This window comes from Myodes glareolus, chromosome 4 (genome assembly GCF_982192425.1).
Source record: "Myodes glareolus chromosome 4, mMyoGla1.1, whole genome shotgun sequence".
Taxonomy (NCBI): domain Eukaryota; kingdom Metazoa; phylum Chordata; class Mammalia; order Rodentia; family Cricetidae; genus Myodes; species Myodes glareolus.
The window spans coordinates 91,084,702-91,105,628 of NC_142029.1; the positions used below are offsets into that span (position 1 = coordinate 91,084,702).

Below are 20,927 nucleotides of genomic sequence, written 5' to 3' on the forward strand. Positions count from 1 at the left end.
ACAGGCACCAGGGATGGCTTATGGGCAGCAAGAGGAGCTAGGAGAGTGGACAGCAGTTTCATAAAAGCAAAGTTCCAGCTGCCGCTAGTGCCCTTGGGAGGACAAGGTGGCTGAGGGGCCTTTAGGGAAGAGCAGGGGACAAAGCCCTGAGCACTACGTACTCAGCTGCAACCTCTTCATTTTCCACCCGGGAGCCAGATTTGTGCTTGATTAGAGCTTTGGAGGAAGGTGGTAGCAGAGGTGCTCGGAGGCCACCTTGGAGGCGGCCAGTTCTAGGGTCCTCTGCAAAGTAGCCCCAGTCCTTGGAGAACGAAAATGTGCCCTGTCCTCCTCCCTGGCCCGTCCCCACCACAGTGCGGGATCCTCAGACGTGAGTCTGCATCCGCCGCTGCAGGGGTCGACTGGGGTCGGAGTTCTGGGAAGAGGACTGGGAGTGGTGGGAAGAGGAGGCAGAGGCCTTGCTGGCCTTGTCGAACTGCACGTAGCCGTCCTGCTTGCCGCTGCTGCTGACACTGCTGTCGCACTGCGTGTCCAGGAAGGAGCTGCTGTCGCTGAGGGAGCCCCTCTGAAACTCCCGCTCGCAAAGCTCGATGGAAGAGCTGCCCATGCCCAACACGAACCTCTGTCCGTAGTCGTAGAGGCGGCCCTGGCCACTCAAGGTGCTGTAGATGTTGGTGAAGGACATGCCTGTGGGCACGCGCTGTTTGCCTGTAGGACGCAGGTCTGGCTGGCAGCTGGACAGGGAGATGGTTGGGGTCGAGTGATGCTCTTTGAAGGTGTTGACGCTGTAGTAGCCATTGGTGGGGTCCTGGGAAGGCAAGAACAAGAGGCATTTCACTAGGGAGCCTTCACTGGCAGGAGGTTGGGCTGCCCAGTCCTTCTTTGCACCGGGGAGGCATGGAGGGGAGGAAGGAATAGAGAGGAAGGGTATTGACCAGACAACCGGAAGGGTTAGCACGGCAGGGATGCGAGCAGAGCCTGGCGCATGCTCATTTGTCAATAGTGGGAGGGGAGGATGTACCAGACCCGGTTTACACCAGGGCGATGCAAGATCATTGGAAAAGCTGTCTTTAATTGTTTTTGTGTGTTTATCCAGAACATGAATACTGACTTTTAAAATCTATGTGTGATAATAAGGCTGTGAGAGAGGAAAATTGTAGGAATCCAGCCTCAACTCAGGGGCAAGGAGAGCAGGAACTTTCAGCCCCTCACCCTCAGTGACACCAGTCCTGACCGGCCCTGAACACTTCCATTCTGCATGCTGCTGTGGTTCTTTGCCGAAGGCATGGGGCCATCGTCTCTATGGTCCAGACCCACTGTGGCTACCCCTACCTTTAGGTTCTGGAACTCCTTCTCCTCTTCTTTGAGGACCTCCAGCTGCTTCAGCACCGAGTCTTGCTGGAATTCACCCCGGTCCATCTACAAACCCAAAAATGGCTAACTCAGTGCGGAGAAGGTGGGCTCAACTCCACCTCCTCCCAGGAGAAGATGAAGAAATGAGCTCCAAGGATTGCCACGTGTCTCCCCTGCACATCCCGGACTGCAGAAAGGCAGGTAAAGAGTTAGGATACAATTCCAGACCTCAGTAAGGTTCTGGGAGCCCTCATTCCAGGACAGAGAGAGGAGGGGAGAGCAGATGAAGCATCAGTATGACTGTAAAGCCATGTCTTCTTCCACCAGACTTCTCACTTGAATATTTGTTGAAAACTTCGGGCTAAGCCATACACTAAGGGCTCTGTGTATACAGAGTATGATGCAGATAGACAGAGCTCTCTCTGCTCACAGGGAGATAGAGGCACCTGAGGTAAGTAGGTAACCCCAGAACATCAACACCGGGTATAGAACAGGCTCTTTAGGGCAGTCTGTCACCTGGGGCCAGGATGTTGGAAGGAATCCCTGTTGAGATGCTGGCATAGCTGGTGCTATGGTTGGATCTGAACTCCCCCACCCAAAGGCCATGTATTCAAGGCTTGGAACCCTTCGTGTGGCACTGTTAGGACGTAGCACTTAGTAGAAGGAAGTGAGGTCACTGGTGGTGTGCTTGAGAAGAGGTCACTGGAACCTTGGTCCCTCTTATCTCTTTTTGCTTTCTGGCCAGCATGACGTAGACAGTCTTCTCTGAGGCATACTTTGCTGTGATGATCTGCCGTGATGTGGGTCTGAAGGCATCAGGGCCACACGAACGTGGGCTGAAGCCACAACCAAAGAAATTGCTCCTCTTTTATTTTAATTAATTAATTAATTGATGTCTGTGTGTGTGTGGGTAGCAAAGGGCAATTTTCCAGAAGTTGGTTTTCTCCTTCCTCTATGGTCCTGGAGTTCAGACTCAGACTGTAGACTTCAGCATCATTGGCTTCTCCCTTCCGAGTCACCCCACCAGTGCTGGTGTTGTTGTTATGAGACAGGGACTCAATCTGTAGCTCGAGCTGACCTGGAACTTTCAGCAATTCTCCTGCTTCCCAGGTCTTAGAGGTATGAGCCACTATGCATTTTTTCTTTGTGTGTATGTTGTATATATATATATATATATATATATATATATATGTATCTTTGTGTGTGTGTGTGTGTGTGCATGCACATATGTGCATGCACATGTGTATGTGTGAATGTGTGTGCACATGTATGTGTAGGCTAGAGGTTGGCATTGGGTATCTTTTAAAATCACGTTCCATCTTATTTTTTGAGACAGGGTCTCTAACTAAGCCCAGAGCACACCAATTTAGCTAGCCTGGCTGTTCAGTGAGCCCAGTAGATCCTCCTATCTCCACTTCTCCATGACTGGGACTACTGGGGCAGGCCTTTTTCACATGAATTCTGAGAGAATTGAACTCGGGTCCTCATGGTTGTGTGTCGAAACACCATGCCAACAGAGCCATTCCCCCCACCCTCAGCCCTGATTTTCTCAGTATCTGTCATAGCAATAAAAAAGCAGACGGAGACACTAGGTCACACCTGTTCCTCTCAGCAGTGACTGTCTTCCTTAACTTCTGCCAACCAGCCTGAGGGAAGAGGGAAGAGACTTTGCTCTCTTTGAATCCCCACCCCACCTGGCTGAGGATGTATATCTTGTGGTCACTGACTAGAATGCCTCTGGCCAGGGTGAGTGCCGGGCTTGTTATCTGAGAATGAATGGAGGCTGAGCTCGAAATCACTGAGCGTAATGATTAGGTGTAAGATCAGGATGCAGCTTCCACAGCGGTGCTCAGGGAACTCAGGGATGCTTCCCCAGACGTCAGGTGCCTCCCTCCAGCAGTGGGGCTCCAGCTCAGGCACCCACCCAGCTCTCTGGGCAGGTGTTTTGTTTGTCTCTCTTACATTGTCTCAGTCTTGGAGGCCCACAGAATGGGCCAATGTGCTTACATCCTGTTATTCTCTCACCGATTGCATTACTTTTTTTCCTCTCCGTTTTTCCAGTAAATGTTTTGGTTCTATCTAGATTGTTGTTGCTCTTCTCCCGCCTCCCCTCCCCCATAAAACATCTCAGCCTACTTCCCCTTGATGATGGAGTGTTTCCCAGACCACAGGGTATAAGATCTCCCAGCGTGGAGGAGGGGACCAGGGAGCATCTTCCCAAGGGAGAGACTAGTTATAGAGCCTCAGCAAGTCCCTTCTTCCAAACCACCCCCTCTGCTCTTCCCAAAATACTCAGGGACACCTTTCCTCTTTTGCAGGCTTGACTGTGAGACAAAAGAAATGCCTCCTTGTGAGAGGGCAGAATGGAGGAAGCTTAAGTAGCATCTTTTCCTTTCAGGTCTGGGATGTGAGTTCCCTTTTGCGCGAAGAAACACCTACCTACCTCAGGTACTAGCTACTGTGTCAGGGAGGCCCCAGGGGAAATATATGACCTTTGCCCTTGAAAAGCTCCAGAGTCTTTGGAGAGGTTTCCTTGTCCTCAGCAGTGGGCTGTCAAAGGGGCTCAAGGGAGTGCATGCAGCCAAGAGGGCACAGTTAGCCATTGTGTGAGGAGGGGGCAGGCTGAGAAAATCTTGGAGTGGATAACATTTGAGACATTTCTTATTGTAGGACACGAAATTCAGCAGGTGCGTCAACAGGGAGAGGGGACGTGGGTCTTGGATGTATAAAGGACTCCCAGACCAGGAATCGCCCGTCCATAGGTCTGGAAAGCCAGATCTGTTTGGCTGGAAGACGGAACTGGAAAGATTGGCAGGTACCTTGGAGCAAAGGGAGTGATGACGTGTTGGGCAGCTGGACTTCATCCAGTAGACGTGGAAGCTACCGAGAGACTTCAGTAGATTATCACAGGAGCAAATTTACATTTAATATTTTATTTAGTTTGAGACAGAGTCTCATTAATTAGTTCAGGCTGACTTCAAAGTCACAAAGGCACTGCTGTTTGCTTTTACCTTCTCAGTGCTGGGGTTACAGGTGTGTGCCGCCAGATTTGTAGTTCAGAAAGGCTCTTTTAGCAAGGTCCCAGAGGCTTGATTGTGACAAGTGGCCGAAGCCAAGGTCCATTAGGGGGTTGCTGCAGTGGTCCAGGGAGCACTGGCAAGGCCCCCCAAAAGGAAGTAACCATGGAGGAGAGGTGGGCACATATCTGAGACATATTTTTGAAGCAGAATTGACAGACCCTGAAAATCAATTGACTAGAGAAAGCGTAGCAGACAGAAAAGTCAGCTCCATTCATCAAACATTTGTGAGCCTCTGCCAGGGATGAATTAGGCGGCAGTTGCTCCCCATCTAGTGGGTATGTTTAGAGCAACACAATAGTTAGCAATTCTTGGTCTCTTACAAGCTCTACATTCCTGGATTCTGCACAGTGGATTCCACCAACCACAGATCAAAAATATCTTTAGGGAAAATTGCCTGTACCAAACAAGCATATTTTTACTCATCATTAATCCTTAAGCAATATGGTACAGTAATTGTTTATATTACAATATAATACATTACATATTATAAGTAGAGATGATTTATGTATATGAGAGAATACAGGTAGTTCCTGGGTAAACGTTAGACATACTTTATACAAGAGACTTGCACATCTTCAGATTTGAGTATCTGGGAATCATGGGACCAAATCCCACACAAAGGTCAAGGGAAAACCCTCCTGTAGCCCGTATTACTCAGGTTGTCAACCCTGTGATCCTGCTGATGACCCTGCATGTCACTGTGCTCACATCCATCTCATAGACTGAGGCTCAGAGAAGCCCATGTCCTTTAACCCTTGCTCCCTTGTTCCCAGATATTCCCACCATGTAAAGTGTGCTCTGTGAGCTTCTGGCACAGCGACCGAGAGGAACATTCTGGTCCTTTGAAAAGAGGATCAGCAAGAGGAGGTGCCGGCTTGATGCTGCTGGAGAAGTTTTGCATTTGTTTCTGATTGGCATCCAGTTCCCAAGAAGGAACCAGTGCTCCTGGAAGACTTTGTGTGTGCGTGCGTGTGTGTGTATGTGTGTGTAGACTGCCTGTAGCCACACATGTAAATTTAAGCATAGGTTCGTTCCCTTCTCAGTGGTCAGGATCCAGGTCATTATACATGCATTATACATGTCTTTGAATCTCCCCTATTACTTCACATGCTCATCGGCTGAGCGTAGGCCTGGGGCAGGAGGGGTTTTTCTGGATGAGCTGCTTCTCGGCAGGATGGAGAGTATCAAAGAATCTCTGTTCTCAGGACGGAGTGGGGCATGGGTGGCATTCTTACCATCAGCTGCTTGATGGTGGTGTGATCTTCAGCCTCCCGACCAGAAGTTGGCTCCTTGTGCACAATCTCCACTCGGATATCATTTTTGGCTGACACAACACCTTTGAGATCTAGACATAAGATAAGATAAGTATAGACAAAAAATTCAGTTCTCATCCTCAGGCGAAAGATGTCAACTTCCCCCACAGCCCCGTGCTGCCACCCCTTTCCCCACCCCACCTCAGGATTTACCCTCCCCTCAGACTGTGAATTTGAAGTTTTGAGGATTCCCCACCCACAGACCCTCTGAGGAGATCTCCTTTTGGTTAGGTGGGCCTCAAAGGCTGGCCATGCACGCTGCCCAGCTCCTGGGTACAGACGCATCAGTATCTCCTGTGACTGGAGAGGTTGTCCTCTTTCACCCCTCCCCTCACCTAGCTAGGCCCCCCATCCTGAGTCCCCACTCTCTTTGAGAAGTTGTCTCTGTCCTTCTCTACCTGGATTTGAACTCTCCATGTCTAGGGTCACAAATCTTAACGATAAAAAGACCATAAGGTCTCCTATCCAATCCAGAGCACACAGAGGTCTGGCTTCCCTGAACGAGGAGCAGCCTGTGAGACAAATCTTACTGAAATCCGCTCTCCTATCATTAATATGCAGAGGCAGCAGGACCATCTTGTTGGGTAAGGTTTTAGGTAAGGTTGCTTAGATGGGAGTGGAGAATATGTTAGGGGAAAGCTGTGGCTTCCTTCCAACAGGTGAAAGGTGCCAGGTGATGGCAACCTGTTCTGGTGACTCAATGCATCCTAATTCTAGGAGCTCAGAGTTGGCTGGAGTCATCAGAGTCTTGCCATCCAACTCTCTAATATCACAAATGAGGAAACTGGGGCCTTAAACACGTGTGACTTGCCCAGGGTCACAGAGTAGAAGACTGCACCTCTCCTATCTTCAACTCCACTCTGCCGTCTTACCTTTCCCTTACACGGGTAAGGTGCAACTCCAGACCTGAGCCCTAGGTACATACATTCTTTAAGAGTGTGCTGGCGCTTGAACTGTATTGCTAATGATGAAAGATATTTAAACCAGAACAACTCTTCACATGCTTTCATGCCCCGTGTGGCTGACTTGCTTTTCAGGTTAAGCTAGGAGTGTGCAGAGCAAGGAGGGTCAACCACCCCCTTCCCTCTGAGATTTTTCTATCCACCCCAAATAGGAGGGCTAGATGTCCAACCCAGAGCGCTGTGGCCTGTCCTTCTAGATGGAGGCCAGCTGCATTTGGCGCAGCCTCAGTGGAGTTCCCACTTGCTGCCAGACACCCTCCAGGCGCATACCAGAGCATCGTACCCATCCCTGCCCCAGGAGCTCACAACACTGTTATGGCTCGTTCGTTGCACTCCTGCTTACTTGCTCTCCTGGGCAGTCTAAGCCTGGCCTTTTTCTCTGTCCCCCTCCCTGAGATCCCGGGTCTCCCTCCCGTACTTCTCTGGGAACGGGCACAGCAGAAGGCCACAATGGTTGCCATTAGGACGAGGAAGGCCACGCCAGCTCCGACGGCCACCCCGATGATGACGGCCATTGGCACAGACTCTGTGGGAGAGAAGCAGACAAGGCTGATGAGGGACAAGGACACCTACTGTCCCGCTAGGACCCTACCCAGTCCCTCAGGTGCAGCCCCTGTCAAGCTGGGACCAGACCACTGCTGTGTGGGTCTCTCTTGGGAATGCCTTGCTCAGGCCTGGGCAGGCACAGATGGTTCAATAGGGGTCAGCTCTGGATAGGAATGCTGAGGCTGGATAGAGGACATAGGGTAGGTGGAGAGTAAGAGGAGCCAGGGGAAGGGGTAGATGCTAGACCAGACAGTGGAGGGCCGGGGGGTGGGGAGGGGAGGAAAACTGGAAATGCAGGGCGAGGCTAGCCTAATTGAGCTCTCTTCAGCATTGAGGAAGGGATCTATAATGCATGCAGCGGCTGGTGAGTCATAAGTCCATGGCTTTTCTTTGAAAAAAACATGGTGATGGTCCCTGCCCTTGTTTGTTCGGCTCCTTCCGTACTTCCCTTTCCGTGGTACAGGGAGGGTACACACAACCAACTCTTAGGGTTTTCAGCTCTGAGACGACTTCCCCTTCCAGCCTGCTGGGAATCAGGACCCACAACCCACATGTGCAAGTGTTGGGACCAGGGAGATCAATCACGTCTTCTTTGCTACCACAGTGCTCAGGAGAAAGAGCCTTTCTTTTCCTGGACCGCCACACCTTCTCTTTCAAGGCCAGTCCTCCAACATCCACCGCCTGTTCCAGCCCCGAAGGACCCCGGGCGCCTCACTTTGCTTTTTCCCCAGCCTGTCTCTGGCTCTTGCCACATGGGCAAGAATGGTAGGTGATGATGCGGAGGAGGGAGACTGATTTCCCATAAAGCTCTGCTCATCCTGTGGACGCATATGAGCCCTGAACACATGACTTTAGGCCCGAGTCGTCTGACAGGAACAGCTCTGGGAAATTCTGAGGCAGAGAGAAAGTGGGTGGTAACGAACCCAAGCCTCTCATTTGGTAAAGACAATGAAGTTCAGAGAAGTCAAGCCCCCTGTTCAAGGGCACGTGTTGCTACTGCATGTGAACAAGCTCAACCCAGGTCCTCCTCATGCGACTCCCAACCTCATCCTGCTCTGGTCTCTGGGTCACAATGGTGTCCTCCAGGTGTCATGGACGCCATCCAGCCCAGGCTGCTTGCTCATTGTCCCCACTTGCTCCATCCCACCTTCCAAGCAGCTGATTCCCTGTCTCTTCTCTGTAGGATGGAGCGGTCATCGTGTGACGTCAGGGGTTGTGAAGGGCTTTCGGTGAAAGACTGTGAGAAAAGGTCTTGGAGCAGAGCCAGGAGCCCAGCTCTCAGCAAGGATTTGGTCCAATTACTCCGTATGTATGGAGGACAGGGGTAGACAAAAGCCTTAGCTGAGAGGAAATTCCTCTGAATGCCTGAGCTCCTTCCCTACCCACATTCACCGCTGTGGCTGGGCTGACCCGCAGAAGGCGAGGTGTTTGCTCTGGAGCTCTGGTTACGGCATCATTGTTCTTTTTTTTTTTTTTTTCTTTTGCTGTTTTGGGAATGAAACTTAGGGTTTCACGCATACTAAGCGAGTGCTCCGCTACCCTGACCCCAGTTTACTAAGGAGAAAGAAACACTGAGACTCTGGTCCCCAAACTGTAAAGTGGGGGGCACCTACTAGGCAGATCTGGTCTCTCACCACCGCAGAATTCACACGTGAATTCTTTTGTTACCCACTTATTCGTGGTCAAGACTACTGCAGAGGGGACAGGAGGTGACCGAGAGGAGGTAAGAATGGCAGATCCCTAAGACTGAAAGGGGAAGTGTGGGGGTTGGGCTCAGAAACCAGGACTGAGAAAAAAAGGGTGCAACCTCAGCCAAGCTGGCTTTGACAAACAGATGTTCCTGGTTAAACCTCATTGGTTCTGTGGTTTGAATTTCTTTGTTTTGTGTTAGATCTGGCACTCTTGGGATTCTTAGTACATTTCCTAGGGGAAACTCAGGGGTGTCTCAGCTCCTCTCAGAGCCAATGCACGCTCTCTTAAAACCACCAGGTTTCAACTTTCCATCCATAGCTCAGAGAACCAAGGCGGCAGAATGATGGTCATTGCTGATTTGTGCCCACTAAGTCCACATCGCCTTGGGTTGTTGACAGCAGGGGATAGGTGCATCTTGGGTAGGCCGCGGCAGAAGAGACGGGATCTGTGAAGGCAGGTGGCATCCCTTACCAGATCCCCAGTATGTCTCCTCCTCTCCTGGCCCCCTGAAGTTTGACTTAGGTCATCTTTTAAGGCTACTTCTTTCTGGACAGAACATTCCTTTGAGAAGGACTGGGGAGGATTATCCTTGCTTGGTCCTTTCCATCCAAGGAAGGGGACTGGGTCTGAGGGGTCTTAGTCTCTGAAGGAGGAAGGGGCATGAAAATAGAGACAGGAGAGAGGAACTCCACAGGACCTGGACTCCTGGAGAGTCTGAAGATTTAGGTGACAGGTAATTGCTGCTTCTGAATGGACCACAGGGGCCTCTGTGAGGTGGTTGTGATCTACACTGATGCTCGGAGAAGGGCATGTGGGTCCAGGCAGTGGAGGATGTGGGGTCCACTTGTTGCTAACTAACGGAGTGGCAGAGGCTAGACAACCAGTGTGGGCAGAGGACTGAGGCAGAGGAACCTCAGGCCCATGATCACTCCTGCGGAGGAGGATTTGCCAAGTCCTGCTGTTCTACTCCGGTGTCCTGCCTGGGGGTGCAGAGGGGACAGTTGTCTAGATGGAACACATCAACCCATGGAGCCTGGTGACCACTCTGCTATGGGAGCCCTGGAGGGGTAGTGTCCAGCAGCCTTGACTTGATGATGAGATGGTGCTTCCATGGGGGATACAGGGAGCAGGGAAGGTGGTGAGCCAGCAAGCATGAATGAAACAGGCCCCAGGCCCCTGGGGAGCAATGTTGAGCTGGTGATGGCACTGAGGAGCAGAGTCATGGAGGGCCTGGAGGTGGAGGGAGGCCAGGGCGGGAATGGGAGTCAGGGTTTCTGAGGACGAGGAATGGGGAGGGGCGGGGCGCTAGAGCTGTGTCCTGGGGAGGAAGGAGCCCTGGACTGTGGTATTAGACAGGTGTCTGGGGTCCCTGGACGCCATTTGCGGGGAGCCCCTCTCCCACTGCTCTGACTTCACTAAATCCTTGACCTGGGGTGGGCAGAGAACTTAGCAGCCTCCCTGCCCCCTTTTGAGCCCCTCCCCTACTAGCCAAAAGCCCCTCCCTCCATCCCGGGCAGTTCTCATCGGCTCCTTCCGTACCTGCTTCCAGCCCGGCTCCCGACTTCATTTCCGAACCTGTTTGGAAATAAAGCAAGCGTCCACAGCCAGGGCCTGGCTGGCCAGGGTAGGGTGGGACAGGGAATTGGTCACCTGGAGGGATGAAAGGGGGATTCCCTCCTCTGTCATGTCTCTGGAGCCGACCCATAGATCCAGGTTCCCCCAGCTGGACTTGAGGTCATGCAGCCTGACTCCGGCCCTCCGGAACAGGGGTAGGGACAGAGAAAAGCCCAACCTGGAGGGGACGTTTTGGGGGGTGGGTGAGAGTATTAGAGGAGGGCACAGGGGTGAGGGCATCGAGGGGAAGACAAAGAGGGTAGGCAACAGGGTACCAGGGAGGTTTGGATGATGTGTGGATGGTATTATGCAAATTATATGCAAAGCGTTATGCAAAGCAACACCTATTAAGAAGAGGTGTTTGGAGACACTGAGACTTGTGATCATAGGTGACTTACTGAGGCTTGAGGGGTCTGTTGGGGACCACTCGCTGGGCTTCCAGCCTCTGATTCAGAGGCCCAGGCCTGCTGAACACCACCCCTGAGCCCCAGGGCTGGACACTGGCTGGCAAAGGAAAGACCAGCAGCCCATTTCAAGACCCAACACGCTGCTGCTATGTGCCCAGGGAGCTTCTCTGGCCCGACTCTTATCTTTCTGGGACTCTCCGTTTGGTAGTCTGAGTCAGAGAACTTTAAGTGGAGACCAGAGTTCTAGTGTTTGTTCTGGGACGAGGACTTATTGTGGTGGCTAGGCTGGTCTTGAAGGTGTGGGCTCAAGTGATTTTGCTACCTCAGTGTACCGTGTAACTGAGAGTTCAGGCACACACCACCACGTGCAGCATGAGACCAAGGTTTTAGCTAAGATCAGGAGCTAAGCAATGGGTGTATGGGGTTCTAGAGATGGGGCATAGTGAAGTAAGCTTACTTCATCTCTCTCTCTCTCTCTCTCTCTCTCTCTCTCTCTCTCTCAAAATCCAGCAGCTTGGTGCTCCAGAATTGAATAGTGTCTCCTCTAGGGTACAGTGGTTCAGGTGTCTCCTGGGGGTTGCAAGTGCTCTGAGCCCAGTCCCCACCCCCTCACATGGGCAGTGCTGCCCTTCAGCCTTAGCTTTGGCCCATCCTTGAGCAGAATGTGTGGAAGCCAGGGTCTTTGGAAGCCGTTGGGTATTTATCACTGCCAGGAGCCCAGCTCACTCTGTGGTCACCCTTTCCTGAACAGCCTCAGAGGCCATTGCTCAGAGTAGTTTTTGTTCCCTTGCTGGGGCCAATGCCCCTTGCTGTAGAAGGTAACTCTGTGAGGCTGCTTGGCATTTAGGAAGAGCACCATGCCTCTGCTTGCTCTGGCCTGCGTTCCCCGGTTCCCTGGGCACCCTGGCAGTTCTCACCTTGTTCCTTGAGTCGGATGATCTCTGTGTCAGAGCCGAAGCTGTTCCAGGCTGTACAGTTGTAGATAGTCTGGAAGTCAGCACGCACAATGTTGCTAATGGTCAGCGTGGAGATGACGCCTTCCTCGGTGCTCACTGTCTCCACCGTGTAGCGCCCTGATGTCCCTGATTCCAGCACATTCTCCTTCCAGGACCAGGCCTGCCAGATTGTGCAGGGTTAGGAGAGTCCATGTCAGGACGATGGTATCACCCCTCCAAGATGCTGACATAGTTAGGCTCATGTCTACAGTCACTGCCACACACCACCAACCTAAACACACGTCCCGAATATAATCAACCCATACAAACATCATACAGGTACATAGACACCATATCAAACATATGACCAGCATGTGTCTACACTAACTATGCACACACACCTCATACCACAAGCACAGACACACGTGCACATTATAAAACATATATGAATACTCAACACACACACATACACATCAACATGTGCAAACATGGTATGCATATATATTATTCCATATACCATGAAAATAAGCACACATGTACAGCATATTATACACATACATGCATATAAGCACACACACCACAAACGCTTTTGTACACATGCACATGACACAAGCCAGGTATTCAAAGGAATTCATATGTTATATCACATCACAATGCACATGTGTATATGTTCCACAGTATGCATAAATATATATCACACCATATAAACATATGCCACATCACATATACTTATTATGCCATATCACATACACATATACAAACATTCATGTTTATATACACCCATCACAAATCACATTGGCACATACATATACCTCAAGTACACATACATATGCACACACCATGACACACAATAGCACATCAGATACTGAATTCCACCAGCATGTACACATAAACATACCACAACACATTGTGTAATCATACCATATCACACACACCAAGAACACATATTGATGCAAATGCATCACACACCATTACACATGTGCATCACATATACCACATGCACACACACATCACGGTATATAGCACAACTCACATACACACAATGCATACACACATCTTCAGCTGACCATGTACGTGCATACCCACACAGGTTGAGGACACCTCAAGGACATTCTATGTGACGCTGCATTGGGAACATTTACTAGACAGAGCGACCCTATGTGGCAGCCATGTAGCCCTCCACATGGTCACCTGACTGGGATTCCCTGCCAGTACTCCCTAGTGCTGGGCCTTGGAGAGATGGTTCATAGTGTCCTTACAAATTGTGGAAGGCAGGTTATTACCAGACTGCTCTCCACCTCTCATTGTAACAAGGTGACCTTGAATTCCTAATTCCCCTGTTTTCAGCTCCCACTGTTGAGATTACAGGCCTGGGCCACCACGCCATTTTTACAGGAGTATGTTTAGAATTGCATGTGCCATCATCTCAATCTCTCTTTATTTACAGGATGTCTTTGCATTAATTTTATCAAATCGACCATAAACATAACCTTGTTCCACGTTTCAATGACAGAAATGAGAGCCTGGCTTTTCTCTCTCTGGACCAGACCCTTCCTAGTGTGGGGCTCTTTGTGGCATGCTTAGCTCTACTCACTAAGGCTAGCACCCCTCACCACTGTGGCGACCACAAGAGTCTCCAGACACTGCCAGATGCCTCTAGGGGACCTAGTGAGAATCACTAGCCTAGAAATAAATAACTATAAAGAGAAAGACAGCATACCAACGCTCAAGGGTGGCCGAAGGAGATCTACAACGGTTATGTGTTAGACTTATAATTAAAAAACCTAAGGAGTTAATGGGAGATGTAGGTAATAGTTACTGTGTGCAATTATTTGCAATTGTATATGACTCTTTCAGGCAGGAAATGAACCAGATGCCTGAGACAATATTTAACAGCAATGATCTTTAACCACGTCTTAGTTTATCAGGCAGCATCTCTGGCACACCAGGGCTCTTATCTGAGCAGTGCCCATCTGCGTCACAGCCTTCCTGCACCGTCCTACTCTGGAGCTGGCTACTGGGCAGTCCTCTAGCAAGACCATCTGTGCTGGCTTGAACGAGAACTGCCCCCATAGGCTCATATGTTTGAATACTTGATCTGCATTAATGAAACTGTTTGGGAAGGATTAGAAAGTGAGGTTTTGTTGGAAAAGGTGGGTCACCGGGGTGGGCTTTGAGGTTTCAAAAAGGCTAGTATTATTTATTCCCAGTAGGTTGTCTGCCTCCTACTTGTATATCAAGAGGTGGAGCGCTCAGTTGTTCCTGCCGCTATGTCCTTGCTCTGCCATTGTGAACTCCGCCCCTCTGACCTGTAAGCCCAATTAAAAGCTTTCTTATGCTACCAAGTTACCTTGGTCTTGGCGTTTTTTTGTTACAGTGATATAAAGTAACTAAGACACCATCACGGGGCAGAGGCTTACTAAAACAACACTTTCCCTCAGAAGAACGACAAAAAGCTTCCCTTTCCTTTGTTTTCTTACTGGAGCCGCTATCAGTTTCAGATAGGCTGGAGCGTCAAATCTCCTATTTAAAAAGAGGGCTTAGTGGGTAAGGCACTTGCCACAGGGGCCCCGGCGACCTGAGCTGAATCTCCAAAACCTACCTAAGTGTGAAAGGAGAGAGCTGACTCCACAAAGTTGCCCCCTGATCTCCACTCATGCACTATGGCATTGACTCCACCTCCGGGTTCCTACCCACACAATGATAAGAAATCAAACAACTTAAGTCCTTCTTAAGTGCAAACACCATCCTGCAAATGCTGGTGAACGCCTGAGGCTGTCTGGTCTGCTTTAGAGACTGAGGGGCTGGAGGACAGGATAACGCAGTGGCCATTTTAGAGGGACTGTTTCGATGGGGAAGGCACAGTGTACGCCCCGAGAGCCTGAAGAGGAAGATTCTGGGAGACGCAGGCACGGGTGGCCGCAAACTGCACCCAGTTTACAGTTTTATCACATTGGTTTGGAAGCCAGGAAAGAAAAGAAATGGGTTGCCCTTCCCTTCTGCTGTCTTCACTCGCCCTCTGCACTCAGGATGCTTAATTCAATTTGAAGCATTAACGCTAGCACTTGGAGGCCTGAGGACCCCCAAGCTTGCCCGTTCTGAGACAAGAGGCTGCCTTCCCCTATTTTGTGTTCAGGGTGCGTTCTCTAGACACAGATAGGTATCGTTTCCCGCTACAGAGGGAAGGGAAGCTCCAGAGCCTGCACCAGTTTGCAGCCTGCCCAGGTTTTGGCAGAGGTGACCCATGGATACTGGGAGTAGGTGCACCTCTGGTGCCCTCCCCGCTCTCCCTCCCTGGAACACTCACGATTCGGTCAGGTGGCGGCGTGCTCCGGATGAAGCACTTGATCTGGCCTTTTTCACCATGGAGGGCATGCTGGGTCTGTGTGCTGGAGATGATAGGGGGTCCTGTTGGAAAGATGACATCATGTTAGGGAGACAGGAAGGGCAAAGCCCCAGCTGACACCCGATATGGTGGGTTCGGAAGCGTATTCACTAATCCAAACATTCAGCAAACATTTACAGAAGGCCTGTGCATGCAAGGCAGAGTGTGGGGAAGGGGACCTGAAGATAAATTAGTCATAAACCTCTCCAGGGATCCCGAGTGAATGCTTCCAAGTCAGAATCCCCAGAAGGCATAAATAATAAAAGGTGACGAGTGTTCATACCATTGGAGCAGTGCAGATAAAGTACCAACTGGCTTCAGAGGAAAGAAAATAATTCTATCTGCAGATGGGGAATGTTTTGCAAAGGAGGTTTGGGAAGGGAGTCGAGGCAAGCACCAGCTAGAGAGGACTGCAAAAGAAGGAATGACATCTAGCCTTGCTCGGTTGTTGGGATTCAAGCCATTTCTCAGTTGTCCAGCAGAGGGCACACTTGCCTAACAAACCGGGTTTCTCTGCTGTGTCAATAAGGGAAGGAAAGTTGGTGTTGCTCCTTCACCAAGGGCGGGAATCACCCTGCAAAGGGGGAGCGTACTAGCTGAGCTTGTAGACCTTAGTCCCATGCAGGTCTCAGAAGATCCTGTAGTTGATTGTCTTGTTTGTCTCCACACAACACTTGGCCAGGCCAAGTAAAACAACAACTCCAACCGACCCAGAATTATCCCATTCAGTGTGTGTGTGTGTGTGTGTGTGTGTGTGTGTGTGTGTGTGTGTGTGTGAGAGAGAGAGAGAGAGAGAGAGAGAGAGAGAGAGAGAGAGAGAGAGAGAGAGAGAGCTTCTGAAGTCCAGTCTCATTTATCACATTGGGCAGCCAAGAAATGCCATCTAGAATGAAGCCTTCCAGTTGAGTGTCCCTTATCTGCAGGTGGCTTCCTGGGCTGGGCTCGGCAGTTGGGAGATAAGGTTGGGTTTGAGGGTGGGGGTGAAAACCTTCCTGCAAGTTCCCAATCCCTGAGGTGATTGATGGTCGGGATTTAGATCCACAGTACAGAGGGAGAGATCTGGAGAACAGGCAAAATTATGCCGAGAACAAAACAAAATTTGCTGCAAACATAATTGCTGTTTATTAACCACCTTAATTAAAACAGATTTGCATTTCTATGAGTAGTTCTCAGCCAAGGGGGGGAAAGGTATTGGGAGAGATGGCTTCTGAGTTTAGAATGGGAATAACTCTATCTGGTGCACAGGATATAGGTGACTTCAAGGAACAAGCTTTGCCCTCAGAAGGCTTTCAAGACGAGCTGAATCTTGCTTTTCTCCGAGTTCCTTGGCTCTAAGAAGCCTTTGGCCCCGAGCCACAGCGGCCCTACATTCTGAGGACCCTGGGTAATGCTTTGCTTTGCAGCTGGGCTGAGAAGTGATGATACCATAAAATCTTTTCCTTTCATTTCCCAGGAACTAGGAATCCCCCAGGGGTGCGCAGGGCTCTAAAAGCTGTCAACAAATACATATGCGTTTATGGGCTTCTTAAAAGAAAACAAAAAACTAGGGTAAAGAAAACCGGGCCCAGAGAGCCAATAGACCATTGGCAGCCGGGTTCCTCCTTCCTCTGGGTACCCACTCAGAGCCAGTTCAGGTTACAGCGGAGTCAAGTCACTTCCCAAAGGCCACTGGACTGGCTGTCACTCACAGAAGGGGTTGGCAGAGCTGGAGATGGCTGCATTCTAGGCACACAGGTTCCTATGTACCAGGCTCACCACCCTTCCACCTGTTGTCCAACTACAGGCAGGATGGACAGTCCCGTCCCTGTGGAGGCTAGCAGGTTCCTCCCTCAGGGCCATTTCCTTCAGATCCCAATCTCAGTGTGACTAGCAGAAAGTGAACATGGGGCAGCTTCCTTTCTCCTGCTGATTCCTTTAGCTGTGCTCCGCCCAGCAACCTAGGGAAGGTGTGCAGGCTGAGAGAAAAAAAGGACAGAATGAACGCTGGCTGGATGCCAGGGCCTGCCCTGGAATGTGGGTCCCTCTGAGGTGTGTGTTTCCCAGAAGCAAAGGAAGAGTTCTTTCCCCAAAAAAGTCTCTTTAAGTTCCCATTGAGAAATGCCTGGATGTCTTAGAGCAACAGTAAAAATGCCAGCCCCTCCTTACATACCCTTTCCCCGAGACACAAGGATTCTCAGTTGATAGCTCCAGGTTTGGGGATTCTGGTGGGAATGTGTATCTGAGGGTCCTTAGCCTCCGGGTTACAGCTGACAATAGGCATGGCAGCTTGGCTCCTCAGCGCCCTCCCCAGAGTGGGCAGTGGGGAGGGCTGCCGATTTCGCTGTGGCCTCGGCGCACTGAGCGGAGTGTCAGACACGGCGCGGCAGGAAAAGGCTGCAGCCTGTGTTGCCATGGATATACGGAGGCGCGATCAGATGCTGTTATTTTTAGCCCTGCAGTGCCAATTTATTGGTGGCATCCTGGGGACACACAGGAAAGGCAGGAGGGCTTGGGAGCCCGGGTTCTGCCTGGGGTAGGTGATGTGTGAGTGCTCTGGGGTCTGGGCAGGTGGAGTAGAACAGGACCATGCCTCTGCAGCCATAGCCTCTCTCAGGAGAGGAGAAGAACCACTGGGCAGGAGTTGAGCAATGGAGACAGTGGAGGGGTGCTGGGGAGGCATCCAGCTGGGCTTGGTTTTCCAGCAAAGACGGAGAATAGATGGTTTTCCATGGTGCCTTCCTAGGTTGAAATAAAGTCACTTCGGTTCGTTTCCAAAACTTGGCTCAGACCCCGCTTTCAGATCAGGATCCTAAAGCCTCACACAAGGGCCTGTGACCTCTGACCTCTCTTTCTTGGCCAGGATAAAAATTTATCACCTAATCATTCCTCAGCTGAGATTCTTTTGAAGGTATTGGAAAGGAGGAGGGTGTCCACAAACTTACCAGCTTGCCTTTGCCTCCATGGACAGACAGAATGTTATATTAGGGGCAACAATGCCTAGAGTCAGTGACTACCCCTTTGGGGACAATGCCTGGTACCAAGATGCCTTGGCTCTTTCCCCTTCTTCCCATTCCCCCCTCACATTGTGGTGTGGTGTTTGCATGGGACCCTTACCATTGACAGTCAAGGTCACCTCTCTCTCCCCAGCTCCTACGCGGGGCACCACAGCCCGGCACACGTACTTCCCGGCATCCTCCTGGCGGACAGATTTGAGGGTCAGGGTCTTCTCATTGCTCAGGACCTAGGAGGAGGGAGGAGGATCAGACACAAAGATTAAGGGAAGGCTGCCCCTGCCTGGAATCTCTGGCTGGCACAGAGGCCAGCATCTCTGTAAACACCAAGGTAACATGCAGTTAGGAGACAGATGGTACCATTTAGACTTTGGAGAGAAAACTCCCCTCCCCCAAACATGGACACCCCCTTCCAGATGCAGGCCTGTGGGTGTAATGCATGGTGGTGCTAGGAGCGTGAGACTCCCTAACCAAAGACCAATGGCTTCTTCATACAGAGAAATGGATGCTATTCTCCAGTGACCTCCCAGCTGCCCATGGGTAAAACTACCCTACAACTGAATGTGGAGGGTCCTTGTATCCAGGTTTCCAGAATCATTCTTACTATCCCCCGGGAGACAGTCGGAGGTGATGCTATGACCGCAGTCTTAGACACTAGCTATTCCTGGCTCCAGCCCTGGATGTCTGCATGGTATAGGTCAGTTACTATCTCAGAGGCTCATCCGTATAATGGGGGCAGTGACCCCACCTGGAACAGCGCTGCAACTCGGAGAACAAAATAGGCTACCCAAAGGTTGGCTCCTTCTGCCTGTCCCTAAAGCATCGTGCTAAGGCTAAGGGTAGGTTTATCTAGGGTAAGTTTAGAAACTGCCTGGCCAGAGTGCGTGCAGAGTGATATGGGTACAGGTAGGTCCTTGACTCCTATTCCTCTTTCTGGGACCCCTTTGACTTATTATAGAGATTAACTCTCCCCCAAAGTCTCCTGCTTGCTCTTCTATCTGCCCCCGAGTTTATGTCATAGAACCCCGAAGTTTGGCCTGAGGACTCACCACACCAGAACCCCGTTTCATCCACACAATGGTGAGAGATGGGTTGCCGATCCATGCGCAACTGAAGACGGCATCTGAGCCCAGATCTACCAGCAGGGACTGCGGCTCTGAGGTCATTCGGGGACCAACTGCGGTGGGGAGAGAAGAGGAGATGGGCTCAGGAGGGCTGGGGAGCTCTGGAGAGCCTTCTTTCTCTCTTCTCCTTTTCACATGCCCCAACTGGAAGGAGGGAGGAACTGGGTTTGCCACCTCTGTTTCAATTCTCTGATGAGGTATGGGAACTGGCTCTGGAAGTGAGGATGAGACCCCTCTTCTCCAGGCTCAACTTTTCGCAGGTCCACAGAGCAGGCAGTACCAGCCACAGCATGAGTGCACTTAGGCCAATTTCTGCCTTGATTTACCTCTCAGCTCCTTCTTTTTTCGTCCTTGTCCTGTTTGGCTTCAGAAAGTGGAGGGAAATCTCCTGCTTCCGAATCCTGGGCTTTGGGACCATGACTTGAAATGACTTGGCGCAACTGAAGCCCTTCTAGGGCGTCTTCCATCCTGTACTTTTTCAGGGTGTCTTCTATCCAAGACACCACAGACACCCTTCTTATCCTTCCAGAGGGAGACTAGCTTCTGGTCCCATTTCTGATACCTCTGCGAAGTCCGTGCGAGCCCTTCTCTGCCCTGTTACAGCACACTGGCCTATAGACCAAGCCTTGTTCCACACAGTGGCTGGGGTATTCAGAAAGCTGCCCAGAAAGGCCTTGGGGCACTTCTTTGAGGGGACAAAGCCTGAACTCTGGAATTGGGAGATAGAGACTCGCTTCCAGATGTAACAGATAAGGCAACACACCTGCTGAGTCTTTGTGGGACGAAAGATTTGGGCCATGTCAAGTTTGTGAAAATGCTTTTAAAACTAAAGGGCAGTATGTGAGCTGGGTATGTGTGCTGTTGCCTCCAACTCGAGACAGTCTTCCTGCCTTAGCCGTTTGAGGGCTTGAATCACAGGCGTGTTCCACCATTCTGGTTTTCGTAAATGCTTTTGAATGCACCCCACTAATTAGTCCTAAAAACCAGGTTGTCTCATTTATTGGGCCATGGGTGAGAAGAGGGGACTATGAGTCCCCTCGGTTGGACGGTGGTGTGTGTGTGCACAGGTAATGGATTTGGCCTTTGTCTGGTCTCAGTTAAGTCATAAGTCACCCTACCACTTAGTCACTGTGTGCACTTGAGTGTCCATCTCCCTCCTTTTGATAATAGGAATAGTAAGACATATGTCCGGACTGTATGTTTGTGTCTCCCTCAGAATTATATGGTGAGACCCCCAGGGTGGATGTATTAGGAGGTAGAGCCCTTAGGAGGTGATTGGGATACAAAGGTGCTAGAACAGTCATGCTGGCCCCCGATTCCTGCTGGTTAGCCCCCGCTTCCCCCCTAGTCCATGGTGACTAGTCACGGCGCTCTGAGCTGCTGGGGCAGTCAAAGATCTAAGTGGGAGTGATAGCAGGGGAAGCCGTAAGCACCAAATGTGGTACCCTAGACTGTGGGTGATGAGTCTAGCCGTAATCTCAGTGAGACACCACCCACCGCCTGATCCCCAGGGTCTTCTGAGTCCC

The 20,927-nt window shown here is 50.8% G+C and overlaps 1 protein-coding gene across 4 annotated transcripts in view; it reads right to left on the bottom strand.

The window, feature by feature from the left end:
• Positions 1-20,927, bottom strand: part of Kirrel3 (kirre like nephrin family adhesion molecule 3) — a 560,014-nt gene continuing 539,087 nt past the window's right edge. Inside the window, exons 9-17 of one of the 4 annotated variants that reach the window (XM_087905733.1) lie at positions 19,327-19,454; positions 18,381-18,507; positions 15,210-15,310; positions 11,885-12,083; positions 10,486-10,521; positions 7,052-7,234; positions 5,669-5,778; positions 1,333-1,419; positions 1-808 (exon numbers count right to left, since the gene is read on the bottom strand). In XM_087905733.1, coding sequence (XP_087761859.1) covers positions 365-808; positions 1,333-1,419; positions 5,669-5,778; positions 7,052-7,234; positions 10,486-10,521; positions 11,885-12,083; positions 15,210-15,310; positions 18,381-18,507; positions 19,327-19,454 — 1,415 coding nt within the window. In that variant the 3' untranslated portion in view covers positions 1-364. The remainder of the gene's footprint in view (positions 809-1,332; positions 1,420-5,668; positions 5,779-7,051; positions 7,235-10,485; positions 10,522-11,884; positions 12,084-15,209; positions 15,311-18,380; positions 18,508-19,326; positions 19,455-20,927) is intronic. The other 3 variants (XM_087905735.1, XM_087905734.1, XM_087905736.1) reach the window with 3 other exon arrangements.